Source organism: Muscardinus avellanarius (assembly GCF_963383645.1).
Source record: "Muscardinus avellanarius genome assembly, chromosome: X".
NCBI lineage: Eukaryota > Metazoa > Chordata > Mammalia > Rodentia > Gliridae > Muscardinus > Muscardinus avellanarius.
Window position 1 is genome coordinate 118,650,114 of NC_137792.1, and position 16,152 is coordinate 118,666,265.

The window sequence follows — 16,152 nt, forward strand, 5'->3', positions numbered from 1 at the left end:
ATTATTTTTTCCTGCTTTATGACAGACAACACAATGCTCTGTATTATATTTTATGTGCCTGCCACTTTCCCCTATTGAGGAAACTAAGGGAAAATAAAGTTGAACATTAGATTGAACTATATGAAGTTGCTGATTTTGACATATAAAAATTACAATTTCAAATGACTTAATATAATAAAATATCTTTTTTGTCATTACTAATACATTTAATGTAAGAAATTTGATACTCTCTGGATTATGTTTTAGAGACCATTATTTCTACTGCAGACCTTTAGAAGAAAGCAATTTTAGAGTGTTTTTAGATTGAAAAAACAAAGAATTTTAAAATTACTTATAGTCCTTTTTGTCCAGTGTGGCTAATATATATATATATATTATAATATATATATTATATAATATATATTATATATATTTCAGAGTATTAGTCATTAGAAATAATTTTATGTATGTTTACTTTATATAAAGCAATTCAACATTTTTATGAGCTAGATCCCCCATTTTTTCTTATTCTTATCTTGTTTCTTTTAGTAAGAGTTGCCCATGAGAGAGGTCAAATTGAGATCTAAAAAATCACAAATGATGTCTGATTCTCTATTGTTCCTGTTATTGTTATTTTTTTACTGGCTACAAGAAAAACTTTTGTTCATTAAACACTTGTATAGCAGATGTTTACAAGATTCTAAAGTCATCACAACATAAATTAGTCATTGAAGATTGTATCCCAATAGATTTCTCCTTAGCAACTAACTTTTAGTTCCTATTTTATTGCAATATACAATAAAACATAAATGTATTCTGACTGGGGTTAGTATAATATATTCTCGAAAATGTATGAAGAGAGTAATACTAATTTGTAAAATGTGACCATTATCATCTTTGATAATATAATTTCCAATTTATCGTTCCTTTCAGTACCATACCACATGAAAATACTGAATGCTGTACAACTATTGATGTCATTTTAGAATAAGCTGGAAACTAGGTATTCAATAATCAAGTCATGATGTTCCTCATAGACTTAATGTATTAATCAATCTGAACTCTTTTGTCTTTTGAGAGGTGGATAATTTATTTGAAAAAATGATGTAACAAAATGCAAATACCACACAAAAATAAGAAATCAGATGCTCTCCCTAATATGCAAAAGCTAGGGAGAAATGAGTCATAGGAGGAACTCTAGATGAAGAAGATTTTATAGATTAGCAAATAAGGTGATCTGAGGGATGGGAGGGGGGAGGAGAGAAATTCTCTAATGCATATGATGTATTTTAACAAACCTATAAAAGTCATCACTAAACCAAACATGAGAAGGAGGGAGGGCGAGGGAGTGGGATTGGGAATTGGGTAAGGGCTAATTGGGTGATGTGTGCATGTATGTCTCCACCATCTTGCATCCCATTAAGATGTAAGAATACAATGCACCAATAAAAAGTTAAAAAAAAACAAAATGCAAATACCAGTAGAATAACTGCCTAATATTTTGATGAAAAATATTTTCTGGTACTGTGGGACTAAACCCAGAGACAGTCTACCTCTGTGCTACATAACAGCCCTTTTTTTTTTTTTTGGTGGTACTGGGGTTCCTGGAAGCCCTTCTACCTCCTGGCCACACTCCCAGACCTATTTTATATTTTTTGAAACAGGGTCTCTTAAACCAGCGCGGCTGGCCACGGACCTGCGCGATCCTCCTTTCTCCGCCTCCCAAGCACAGGGATTACAAGTGTGCGCCACCATGCCCGGCTTATAACAGCCCTTTTTTTAAGTTTTTGTTTACACTTAGGTTGCTGAGAGTCTTGTAAAGTTGCTGAGGTGAGCATTGAACATATAATCCTCCTGTCTCAGCCTCCCAAGTACTGGCATTGCAGGTGTTTGCCACTATGCTCAACTTTTTATCCAAATTTAATGTGAATACCTGTAGAGTGGTGTGAGAAGTATTCAAATAGGTTACTTTTATATGATAATTAATAAACTCATTGATCTTACCTGCTCATGTATCTGGCTTGATCCACCATGGCACAGTTCATTTCCAATGTTGGTAGAAATTGAATCATTTCCAGTGATACTTTGGATTTGTTGGCTAGAATGAGATTGTTGACAGTGTGCAGAGTGGATAATCTGGGGCTGCTGGACAATATGGTGATGACAGTGAACCTGAGGATAGCATTCCTAAAATATGAACACATCAGACATGGCCGCTGTGAACAAAAATTCCTGATAACAAATTGAAACTATTTGTGAAAATTCAATATATTCTTTTACAAAATAATTCAATTCTAGAATTTGTGGTGTTAATTAGTGGTATATCATTTTTCAAATTATTCCATTTTGAAAATTTGTATTGAACTCTAGTATTATTTGATCAGGTAGCTGTGACCATGCAAATACTTATCTAGATAAGTATTGCATGTTCTGATTAAATTAATATTCTAATACACTTAGAAATAAAACCATAATGAATATTAATATTAATTAATCTTTCCTTGATGATTCAATAGGCACTTCAGTATCAAATTACATAATACACCATAACACTGAAGATGTAGATGGATATAAAATTAGAAAATAATATAATGTTGAGATTTTCAATGTCAAAAAGCACATTAGAGTCCCAGTGTATGGGTGGGGTAAAGTACATATGCTTATAAAAATAGAGTATAAATAAAAAAGATTAAAAACCAGTGACTAATGCTTCAGATCCAGAAAATAATGAATTCTAACTTTATTTTTTACCATTTACTACTATTCTTTAATCTTAGGAAATTATATATGTATATTAACTTTATAAGCCTCAGTCTCTTTATTTGTAAAATTGTATACAGTATGGGCTTCATTGGGTTGCTGTGAGGAGTAAATGAATTAAGTCTGTAAACTATGTAGTACAAACTAGATGAATATTAAACACTTATTATTCTTGTTATTATTACATCATCATTGCCATTATCATCAACTTTATTTTCCACCTTACTAACTTTGAATATAGAAAAAAAAACCGAGGCCCAGAAAAATAAGATGATTTACTTATAAAACTACTCCTAATTAATGAAAAAATGGTACTAGAACTCATTACTTGTGGATTGGACTTCTTTTAGAAAGTTGGGCCGAATTTATAAAGACCCCAAAATATTCTGAAATATTATGTGGTATTAGGGATTGAACCCAGGAGCATTCTACCATTGAACTACATACCCAGCACTTTCTTATTTTTATTTTGAAACAGGGTCTCACTAAATTATCATGAATTTCCCATAAACCTGTGATCCTTTTGTCTCAGCCTGCCAAGAACTGGGTTTACAGGTGTTCATCATTGCACCTGTTTGAAATATGTTGTTTTATTCAGGTAAATCTTTCCTGTTTTCTTGTTTATATGCTATGGCTTTTTTTCCTGGTAATTACAGAGAACAAACAAAGAAAATATATCTTGTTATTTCAGTTTTGAGGATTTTAGTTATACTTGAATTTGTTGTAGTAAGCTGTTATTATTCTACTTTGATAAGAGGCATCCACAAGCCTTTGAAAGGAAAAACACTTCATTTTGGGTTATAATGCTACATTCATGCACAGACAATCAATTCTGAAAGTGTAAACTCAATGTGCTATTTTATTCTGTATGTAGAAAGTTGACCTATATTAAAATAGTAAAGTACATTTTAAATTTTTAATAGAAACAATTTTCAAACTCTACTATATGGAAAAAGTATAATAGAATGAATATAGTATGATTCTTCAGGTATAACCTGTAAAATAATAAACATAAATAATATTTATGTATAAACATACATAATTACTTTTATATGAATAGACCAATAAGCTCTTAAGAAGGGCTCCCTTTGGTAAGATAATCTAGAAACAAGAATATCCAAATAATGAAGATTGTTTTTCACTGTATTTTTTATCTTCTGAAAATTCTTCCTATGTAAAACAATTTACCTTTCATACATATAAAACATTTTGAAAGAAAAAAAGAGAGAAAAAATATATTTTTAAAGTAGGAGTTTCCTTGGTATACATTAGATAAAAGTCATAAAATCAGTTATTAGAATTATTTTCTTTAGACCTTTTAAATAGGACTCATTTCAGAAGGATGCTTGAACCAAGATCTTTACAGTTAAGGAAACTATATGCTACTAGCAATTTTTTGTACAAATGTTGGGGATTCCATGTATTATTTTATGTTACTAAATACCTTCATATACTGGATTAGGATAAATCACACTGACAGTTTGAGAAGTCCATTATGCAGTAGGGAGCTAGAATATTAATGAACTAGAATCTTTCCTGAAGAAAAGAAAATAGCACCTCAAAAAGTAAGTTAGAAAACAATTGCTAATATATCAAGTAAATATTAAAATTAACATAAGGAGTAGCGTTGTTCTCTTAAAAGAAGTTCTTCAGTTCCTTTTGTTATTATAGATATGTAAAGATAATATGATGGCCGGGCATGGTGGCGCCTGGTTGTAATCCCCGCGCTCGGGAGGCAGAGACAGGAGGATCGCGCAGGTTTGAAGCCAGCCACGCGCGCTGGCTTAGGAGACCCTGTTTCCAAATAAAAATGTAAAAATAGGTCTGGGAGTGTAGCCCGGAAATAGAAGGGCTTCCAGGAACCCCAGTACCACAAAAAAAAGATAATCAAGACTGTTAATCTTTATTCTAGAGAACACAAATTAGAAAAACTGTTTATTCTTTTTGAAACAAGAAGCTAGAAGTATCATGACATGATGCACTTCAAACATTCCTTGCTATCAAGGCCAGTATCAGAGCTCACCGTGAGGCAAGGCTGGTGCTGGGGCCTCCGAGGCTGGGATCGGAGCCTGCCGAGGGGTTAGGCCAGTGCTGGGGCCAGTGAGGCTAGGATCAGAGCCTGCCATAAGGCTAGACCGGTACTGGGGCCTCCGAGGCCAGGAGCGGAGCCTGCTGAGGGGTTAGGCTGGTGCCGGGGCCAGCGAGACCAGAATCAGGGCCTCCCATGAGGCAAGACCACTGCTTGAGCCAGCGAGGTCTGGATCAGTCCACCGGGTAGCCAGGCCACTACTGGGGCCGTCAAGAGTGGGATCGGTACTTGCAACGCGGCATGCACAGAGAAATATCGCAGAAAATAAAAATCAGATGTTTCCCCTAATCAGCAAAAAACTAGGAGGAAAGGGGCAACAGGAAGAGGTCGAGCTATAGCAAGGGCCCTATAGTGAAGCAACTAAGGTGACCAATCAGAGGGTATGGAATAGGGGAGGATGGAGCCTCTTTAAAAAGCAGGAGGTACATAAACATACGTATCAAAGTTAATCACCAAACAAGCATGGAATCGAGGGAGGGGGAGGGAATGAGATGGGGGCTGGATGAGGGCTAATTGGATGATGTGTGCTTGTATATCCTCTCAAGTCTTGTACTCCAATGTGATATGCATACATTAAAAACTAAGTAAATAAAAAACATTCCTTGCTATCAAAATGTGTAAAATTTATTATTTTGGCAAGCCAGTTGAGTAAATGACAGATTTTATAATTTGATAGCTTGAAGATGTCCAAATATTTTTGATAAAAATTTTCTACTTGGAATAATGTCAAAAAATATTCTGTTGTTCCTTTATAAATATGTGTTCAATGCATGCCACACAGAACGCTTGAGACTATAATTTTCCAGGCAAACCCAAATCTTCAAAAGTTGGGTGTTTAACTTCTTTTTTTATTGGTGCATTTTAGTCATACATCTTAATGGAGTGCAGATGGTAGAGGCATACATGCGTTTATAATTCTGAAGCTAATTCCATTTTATTTTTGCTTGACATCAAATAAATAAGAATGTGTTAGTTCCTATGAATCTGGTGACAACTGCTCATAAGTGCTTATACAAATAAAATGTGAAGCCAGACATTGTGGTGCACGCTTATAATCCCAGTACTTGGGAGGCTGAGACAGAAGAATTCAGGTTTGTGGCCAGCCTGGACTACTTAGTGAGGCTTTCTGCAACTTAGATCCTGTTTTCAAAATATAGCATTCAGGAGGTTGAGACCAGAGGATACTGGTTTACAGACAGCCTCAGCTACTAAGCAAGGCCCTTCACAACTCAGTGAGACCTTGTTTCAAAAAAAAAAAAGACTAAAAAATAGGTATGGAAGTGTAGCTCAAAGGTAGAATAAAAACAACAGCAAAAAAAAAAGAATAAAAAATTGGACTGGGAGTGTAGCTTAGACATAGAATGCTCTGGGTTCAATACCTGGTACAGTAAATAAATAAATAAATAAATAAATAAATAAATAAATAAATAAAATGTCTTCTCATTCTAAGAAGTTTAAAAAGCATAATCTAGTTAATATCTTTCAATAAGTTTCATTTATATATGAGAAAAATAATTTTGTTATCTGAATTGATTTGATATTATTTAACTACTTATTATGGGTTAAATTATAATGCTTCTTCAAAGATATATTGAAGTACTAACTCTCAGTAACTTAGAATGTGCCTTTATTTGTAAATGGGGTATTTATAGACAATCAGTTTTTAATGAGCTCTTTAGGATTGGCCCTAATCCAATATTATGGCTACTCATAAAAATGAGAAACTTAGACATGGAAACAGACCTGCGCAGAGAAAAGCCAATGGGAAGATACTCAGGGAGGATGCCACATGAAGACAGAGTATTCAAATGACTCATTTACTTGACAAGGAATTCTTCGAGCTACCAGAAGCTAGAAGGCAGGCATAAAAGGGTTCCTTTCCCTAGGAGCATAGCCCTGCCCATGGAATGACTTCCAGAACTGAGACACAATAGATTTCTGTTGTTTTTAACTATCCAATATTTGGCAGCCCTAAGAAACTGATACTTCGCCCTAGTTCAAGAATGTCTGAGACTATCTCAAATTTAACTGGGTTGAATGAATTTGAATGTCTATTTTAGTTAAACTCTGGGATTGTAACTACTCAGCAGAGCAATGTAAAACTTCTGGTAGTTACAATAACATCTGCATAATGGACTTGGTGCTCTAAATGCCAAGGAATTACCATGTTCCTACGGCAGCTGTGTACGCTGTACTTGATTTCTCAGTTAACCTCAATGAAAAAAAATTTTTTTTCGGGTCTGGGGATGGACCCCAGGGACATTTGACCTCCGAGCTACACCCACTGCCCTATTTTTATTCTTTATTTTGAAACAGGGTCTCACTAAGTTCCAGAGGGCCTCACTAAGTAGCTGAGGCTGTCTGCGAATTGCGATCCTCCAGTCCCAGCCTCCCGAATGCTGGGATTATAAGCGTGTGTCACCACGCCCGGCTCTCAATGAAATTTTTTTAAAATGCAAAGTTATTATTTTATGAGAACAATTTCAAATAAAAACAAACAAGATCACTAAGCCAAGCATGGGAAGAAGGGATGGGGTGGGAATTGGGTAGGGGCTAAATGGGTGATGTGTACATGTATGTTCACACAAGTTTTTTTTTAATCCCATTATGATGTATGAATATAATGCACCAATAAAAAATAAAATAAAATAAAATAGGGCTGTGGATGTAACTCAGAGGTAGACTGCCCCTGGATTCAATCCCTAGTACCATTAAATGAAAATAAACCATACAAGATGTCAACATCAAGTTGAGATTCTAGAGCTAGGCATGGTGGTGCATGCCTGCAATCCTAGTACTTGGGAGACTGAGATAAAATTAGGAGTTCGAGGCCAGCCTCAGAAACTTAGCAAGACCTTTAGCAACTTAGTGAGATCATGTTTCAAAAACAATAAGTCTTGCCAGACGTGGTGGTGCACGCTTATAATTCCAGTATTTGAGAGACTGAGACAGGAGGATCACAGGTTCATAGCTAGCTGTAGCAACTTAGAAAGGCTCTCTGCAATTTAGTGAGACTCTATTTCAAAATAAAAAAAAATAGGGCTAGGGGTGTAGCTCAGAGTTAGAAAACCTCTGGGTTCAATCTCTAGTATCACACAAAAAAAGTTCAGATCTGAATCTACCATCAGTTTTCTAAGTGACTTTATATATTTCATCATCAGGTTTCCTGCCAGTAAAATGAGGACAATGACACTTCACATGATAAAATAAATATGAAAGTATTAAGGATGGCAAAAAGAGCTGTAGGTATGACAGATTATTATATCTCAATATGAGCTTGCTTAGTACTTGACAACTGAATGCCATCTTGTTTTATTAAACTATTCATAATTCAGATGTTCACATTTATAACACAAGTTTTACAACAAATATTACTTACCTGATCTGTATTTAGCTTCTCTACTTTTCTTATTGTTTTTTCATAAATAACATTGTTTCCTGGAAAGAACTGGCCTCCTCTTAGGAATGGAGACAGTGGTTCCTATAAAGACAGTAAAGATCATATATTGCTTAGAAATGTATCTTTTCCAAAGAACCTTAACTTAAGAAAATATCTAGTCTCTAACAGGCTCTAAGGTAATAGCAGAATTAAGGAGTGTGAGTGACATCCCAATAAGGTTCTGATCGATATAAGAAAATAGTTAGATAGTCATTTTCATCAAAAAGAAAAATATGAATTTCTCTTGCTACCCGTTGCTAGGTCTTTTGAGGAGATTGGAAAGAGGTAGGAAGGACTTTGTTACTAAGGCACGCTATAATTAGTTTCCTCTGAGCCAGACCTCATATGCGGTTGATCTCATTTAAATTGGATTCACTGGCAGGTTTCTTTCTGTGCAAAAGTATTATCAGAGAAATACAAAATAAACATAATTCAGCACTACTAAGTCATAAAGTAGGTAGAGCTATTTAATACTTTTTTGTATTAAATACAAACTATTTTAATTTAATAAATTAAATAGAACTCAGTTTAGTTGCCCATGAAGCATACAATTCTTATGATTATAATCAGGGCTAAGACTCTCAGTACAACATATGTTTTGAATACTAAGAACAGAGTAGAAGCTTTAAGAGCCACTGTATCTCCATATAATCAAGTAAATTGCTGTGGGATTAGCCAAGTGCTTAGAAGATGTCAGACAATGAAATAAAGGCTGGTGACATGTCCAAGACCTGAAAGAAACCAGAAAAGGATTACCAGGAATCAGACCAAGAGTCTAAAATGTGATCTTCATTATTTTACCTTCTTTAGGTTTTCATTTAAATCTTGTATAGTGAGAACTGGTCTTTTTTTGTTTGTTGTTACAAAATCAAATGCCATTCATTTAATTTGTTATTTAGGGGAATAGTGTAGAGATGGAAATGGCCAAGCCTGTGACAAATTAATGTGTTTAGAAACATTTTAAAATAAATGAAATGTAGTTTACTACATTTTGTAGTATACTGTTGTAAATACTCTTGACCTACTGTATTAGAACACTAGTTGTTAAGGGGAGATACTCTTGCACCAAAAGTTATATGCTCCTGATATTCAAGTTTGATTTAAGGGTGCTTTAGCTAACTGATCCTTGGATACTGGGATAAAACAAACATGTAAGTGACTAAATTTGACTAGTTAAGAGATTATTAATTCTTTAGATAGATTGTATTTAGAAAGACTCCCCTAGAAGCTATTTTATGTTTGTTTATTTTTGTAAAAGTGTCTCTTTGGTAGTTATTATGTACAATCATGTAATGCATTGCTAAATATGCACAATGTATTTTGTTAAGTGCTATAAGGCATGCAAACATGAATCACACTTATCACTGGGAGTAATTAATATTGATCAGAGTTTATAAATCTATGGCAGACAGCTTTTATTTGTACTACCCTCAAGCTAAAAATGATACTTGGATATTTAAAAGACTATAAATAGTTATTTCAAAATGTCTGGCTAAGCTCTAGGCCTTTGATCCATCTTGAATTGACTCTTGTGCAGGGTAAGAAAGTGGAATTTTTTTGTGTATGTGGTTCTGGGGATTGAACCCAGGGACATTCTACCTGCAAGCTACACACCCAGCCCTATTTTTTATTCTTTATTTTGAAACAGAGTCTCACTAAATTGTGGAGGACCTAAGTAGCTAAGGCTGGCTTTGAACCTGCATTCTCATGTCTCAGCCTCCCATGAATTGGGATTACAAATGTACACCACCATGCCTGGCTCAGAAAGTGGGATTTATTTCCATATTCTACAAATGAATAACCAGTTTTGTCAGCACCATTTGTAGAAAAAGCTATCTTTTCCCCAGCATGTGTTTTTGGCCCTTTTGTAAAAAATCAATTGGCTCTTAGTGTGTGGATTCATTTCTGAATCTTCTATTGTACTCCTTTGGCCTATGTGTCTATTTTTGTGCCAATATCATTCTGTATTTTGTACTATACCTTTGTAGTATAGTTTAAAGTCAGGTATTGTGATGCTTCCTGCATGGTTTTTATTGCTATGAACTATTTAGGCTATTATTGGTGTTTTCCTGTTCCATATGAATTTAAGGACTGGATTTTCTAGATATGTGAAGACTGACCATGGTAGTTTAATAGAAATTGCTGAATGTGTAGAATCACTTTTGGTAGAATGGCCATTTTAATGATATTTATTCTGCCTATCCAAGAGCATGGGAGATTTTTCCATCTTCTAAGATCTTCATCAATTTCTTTATTTAGTATCTCATAATTTTCTTCATAAAGGTCGTTTACCTCCTTGGTCAGAGATATTCCTAGGCATTTCATTGTTTTCGAGGTTATTTGGACTATCATAGTAATGCATGCATGCATATGTATGTTCATATTGTGAATGACATAGGACCAGTGCTTCAAAATATCAGCACTTTTTGAATAAGAATCCAAAGGCACACACAAAAAATGAGGATTCATATGTGGGATTTATTTAAACTGAAGAGCTTCTGTCCAGCAAGGGGAACTATCAAAAACCTTAAGAGAGAGCTAAAAGAATGAGAGATCTTTGCCAGTTATTCCTCCCATAGAAGACTAATATCTAGAATATAGAAATAACTCAAGAAACTCATTGCCAACAACAACAAAAAACAAATAACCCCATAAAAATGGGCAAGTGAACTAAATAGACACTTCAGAAAAGAAGAAATATAAGTTGCCAATAAATATATGAAAAATGTTAAACATCATTAGCAATTAGAGAAATGCAAATTGAAACTACCCTGAGATTTCATCTAACATCAAGGAGAATGGCAATCGTTAAAAACAGAAATAATAACAAATGCTGGCAAGGAGGGGAAGCAGGAACTCTGATAAATTTTTGGTGGGATTGCAAATTAGTACTACTTTGGAAAACAGGGTGAAGGATCCTCAGAAGAATGGGAATGAACATACTATATGAGGCAGCTATACCACTCCTGGGTATCTACACAAAAGAAATGAAATCAGACTATCATAGTAATGCATGCATATCTATGTTCATAACTGCACGAATAATATTGACAAACTATCCATCAACATGTGAATGGATTTCAAGATTATGGGATATATACAAAAATAGAATTCTACTGAGACATAAAGAACAAAATTATGCCATTTTCAGGGAAATTGATGGAACCGAAGAAAATAAAGTTAAGTGAGATTAGTTGGTCACAAAAAGTGAAGTGTTGAATGTTTTCCTTAGTATGCAGAAGCTAGGGAGAAAATGGGGCATAGGATGAATTCCAAACAAAGGACAAGAAACCTTAGATGAGTGAACAAGGAAACCTAATGGAAGGATATGTGAATGGGGAAGAGGGAAAAAAAAAACCTCAAATGGGTGCGATGGATATATACTGATTTATTATTACCATTCTCAATGTCATGCACAGGGAGAGGGACAGAGCAAAGTAGGAGCTGGGGGAAAGCTTACCAAGTGCTATGTACATGTATGTCTCTGCTGCTCTAAACTTTATCATGATGTATGATTACAATGCATCAATTAAAATACTATAAAAAAGAAAAAGATCTGAGGCTTTCCTCTGTCCAGCAAAGGATAAATTTTCACCATCTTGCCCTTTTCAGGGAAATTCTGCTAATCTCTTATCTAGATATATGAAGACAAATATCTAAAATTAAAGGTATAAAGGTCACAAGTCCCAATAGAGATACAGAGAAAAAACTTGTAATCTGAATTCTATATATCTGTTAGTGCTCAGGTAGAATACTTAGGGTGACATTTTAAAGAAAGTTGAGGTGATTTGGGAATATAAAGAGATGGAAGGAAAATGATTTTCCAATTGAAGGAGAAAGGGAAAATATAATCCAAATCATCATGCTTGAAAAAGGGTAGGTAAAATATAAGGGATGAACTTCACAGATAGTTTGACTCTGTAAGCAGAAAGAAGTTTTTCTATGTTTTTAAAAGGGTGTGTGAGTTGAGCAAGTTTTATTTCAGGAAGATTGCAGAAAAGAAAGAATACAACTGAGGAGACCACTTACGATATTATCCTACAGAGGAAGATAGTACTTTTCAAAGATGACTTTGAAATCTGGAACTTGAGAGGTCTACTTCATGGTCAATGATACCAAACACAGAAATACTTAGACACTGAGTTTTATGTGTTGCTATTGGAATCTAGGTATGATTCATTTGTTTATTCCTCCTAATATGTAACCATAAGAACATGTATTGAGTTATTGCAAAGAGCTACCAAAGATACACCCTAACAAACAATGTGTGAGGGACTGGGGTTGTGGCTCAATAGTAGAGTGATTTTCTAGCATGTGTGAGCCTCTGAATTTGATCTCCAGAGGTACAAGCCTGCACACACACACACACACACACACACACACACACACACACACACAACGTGTGAATGTGTGGATGAACATGTAGGCATATGTGTCCAACACACAATTCAAAACACAGATCTGGAACTAAGGCTGCTTAGCTAGATTTAAGAACCACTTGCTTAGAAGTGTTAGTTAAAACCATCCATTTGCTAAAAAGGTGCAAAAAGGTGAAAGAACTAGCCAAGACTCAAGAGTACTGAGAATCAAAAAAAGAAATCATAGAAATAAAAAGAAAAAATTCAGGATGTAGTAGGAAGTCAAATGTATAAAAACTTCAAAGATGTCAATAATCTTTTCTTAAAGATAAAATCATCTTATAAGTGGGGAAAAACAAATTTATAAAAATCATGAAATTTTCTTCATGACTAAAGTTCATTATAAATCCTGAATCATTATTTCTGTTTTTAAGGAAAGATGATTCAGACATTAATTGTACTGATTTTCTCTAGAATGTATGTTGGTCTTGATATTTTAAATTAGTTACTAAAGACTCTTCACATTGAAATAATTATTTTTCCCAAATCTATAAGAAAGTAAAACCAAGTATTAATATAAATAAACCATTCTATGTAAATCAGCAAAATAACTTTAATCAGAAATATAGATTTCACTACAAATGAACTGCTAGACAGTTTTACTATTTTAACAGATTCTTTTGTTCAATATGTAGACATTAATTGGTGCCAGACCCACCCTAAAAATTAACAGGTGCTTTTGAAATGCTGATCTTATAATTTTAATTATTACTTTTAGAACCTCAGGCAGTAGCTCTCACATCTAACAAAGTATGTAATCCCCAACATCTACTTTACCATTCCCAGGCCACAAAGCTCTGTTGGAGAAAATTGAAAAGATTTACTCACTCTAAGTTCAAGTTATCAAATTTCATAAAGTGCTTTGAACTTTGTGATAATATTTGTATTCATCAACTTCTCTAAATGTGGCTACAAATCTTCATTTTCCTTAAACCTCTGTGTTCACCTTTTATTTATTCAGTTTCTGCTTCATCTCTCTCATTATGGAGGAGTACAAACTTTTCTTATTTTCCTTAAGTCTCTCTCTATATTGGGAACTCTATTTCCTCTTGACCCATGGAATCTTATTTCATTTGTCTCTTCTGTGATATATCTTTAGCCTTTTTTATCATTGATTCTTTTCCACTATCTACAACTTTCTCAGGGTATCCAAGATTCTGTTATCTCCTTTACCTACCATCCCATCTATCCTTCCTTTGACCAATATTTTTTTCAGAAGAGTAATGTTCACTCATATCTTCTACTTCCTCTTGCTATACACACTCATTAACTTACTGCATCTTTCCCTTCATAAGTATAGTAAGACCAGCTCTATGAAATACCGCTATCATTTTTTTACTTTGTTCTTTTTTGGGGGGTACTGGGCATTAAATCCAGGGGCATTCTACCTCTGAGTTACATCCCTAGTATTTCTTTTATTTTTTTGTAACAGGATCTCACAAAGTTTCTGAGCTTGGTCCTGAACCTATGATGTTCCTGTCTCAGCCTCCCAGTACTTGGGTCATTGGTATGTGCCACCATGCCAGGCTTCACTATCATTTTCTTGATGGCCAACCCCAATCTCGAACCGTATCCTCCTTGGCCTTTTGCTCATTGAAGAAATGTGACCACTTCCTTCCTAGATAGAATGCCCCTGGGTTCCATCCCCAGCACCACAAAAAAGAAAGAAAGAAAGAAAAGACAGTAATGAATTTGAGAAGACCTGAGCAAGTCCCACTTACATTCACTTTAGTTTCCTTATTAGTAAAATGATGCTAAAATAATGTTAATCATATTGACATCTTAAATGCTATAATGTATCCATTCTCAATTCCCCCAACAAATGTATTATTTTCAATACCTGAACTCCAATAAAATTTTATCTATTTCTCTCATGGTATTTTATTATGTATACTACCATGCATGTATATTTGTGCAAATTTCTCATTTCCCTGCTTGGAATGAATAATAGTCTCCCTTGGCTTGGGAAAGATGTCTTATTTCTTCTATTTGAAGGCTGCATAGTGTCCTCCACACAGCAGGAGCTTCATGATTGGAAAATTAATGAAAATGATAAATATCAATTGAGTTATGTTCACAGGTGGAACAAAAGTATTTTCTTAATTTGTCATTCAAATAATCCAACAGATTGCCTAAGACCTTTGACTAAAACAATGGCAAAAGGGGAATAAGAACGTTCAGGAACAACCAAAAGGAAAAGGCAGAACAGAGATAGAAATAAATCATAATGAGAGAAGTGGATTGAGATCAGTTTAATTATAGGGAAGAGGAAAAACGATTAGACAAGCTGGGAGGTGAACGAGTATGAAGTTGCCATTTAAGAGGCTCGGCTTATTATAAATATTGTAATTAGACGAGAGTCTTCTCCTGGAGGGATTTGAAAGAGCAAATAACAACAATAAAAAAAGAAATGTAGTTAGAAATAGAATGGGTACTATATCCAGACAGGATTTTAAATCTGTTGTGTAAGACCAGTTCGACTACTTTGTTTACAAAGTGTGGGGCTTGAAATTTGTTTTGTTCTTGCTTTAAAATGACTGTTTTTTATGGCTGAGTAAAATTCCACTGTGTACATGTCCCAAAGTTTTGTAATCCATTCATCTGTTGATGGACATCTTGACTGGTTCCATAGCTTGGCAATGGTGACAGGGAAATGGATGGAACTGGAAGATATTATGCTAAATCACAAAAAAGAAGTAATCGGATGCTTTCCCTAATATGCAAAAGCTAAGGAGAAGTGGGTAACACGAGGGACTCTAGATGAAGAAGGAGATCCTATAGAGGAGCAAATAAGGTGACCTAACTGAGGGATGGGAGGGGGAAGAGGGAAATTCCTTAATGTACATGATATTCATAAACATATCAATCACTAAGCCAAGCATGGGAAGGAAGGAGGGGGAGGGAATAGGGTGGGGATGGGGTATGAGCTAATTGGGTGATATGTGCATGTATGTCTCCACTAGTCTTTTATCCCATTAAGATGTATGACTACAATGCAGTAATAAAAAATTAAAAAATAAAATAAAATGACTATTTTCTTCACTTATTGCCAAGACTTCCAGAGAAACTGTAGTTGAATACAGACCATAATAATGAATTCATACAAAGGAAGCCCAGTGTTTATAATACTTCTAATTTCTCTGCTTTTGTAACTAACGGTGGGTAAGAAGATATATAGGTGTAGCTCTATTATCCTTAATGTGCATCCTTTCTCCCAGATCTTTACTGTTTAATTTCAGTTCCAACTCTGTCATTTTGTAACTGAACATTTTTGTACCAGTTAAGAACTTAGGTTTCTAGAAAGCTGGAACCTTAATTTTGTATACTGCTCTATCCTCAGTTCTTAGGGCAATTTGTGGCAAATAGCAAGCAACTGATAACTATTCATTGAATAAATGACTAAGTTTCCCTATTCTTATGTCTTCTCACTTGTTTTTAGGATTGAGTGGTATATGGTATGTAAATTG

General features: G+C 34.6%; 1 protein-coding gene across 1 annotated transcript in view; it reads right to left on the minus strand.

Annotated features, from left to right (window-relative positions):
- POF1B (POF1B actin binding protein) overlaps window positions 1–16,152 on the minus strand; it is a gene marked incomplete at both ends in the record, with an annotated part of 85,316 nt that overhangs the window by 47,556 nt on the left and 21,608 nt on the right. Inside the window, 2 exons of the mRNA XM_080719021.1 lie at window positions 1,984–2,166; window positions 8,208–8,309. Coding sequence (XP_080575147.1) covers window positions 1,984–2,166; window positions 8,208–8,309 — 285 coding nt within the window. The remainder of the gene's footprint in view (window positions 1–1,983; window positions 2,167–8,207; window positions 8,310–16,152) is intronic.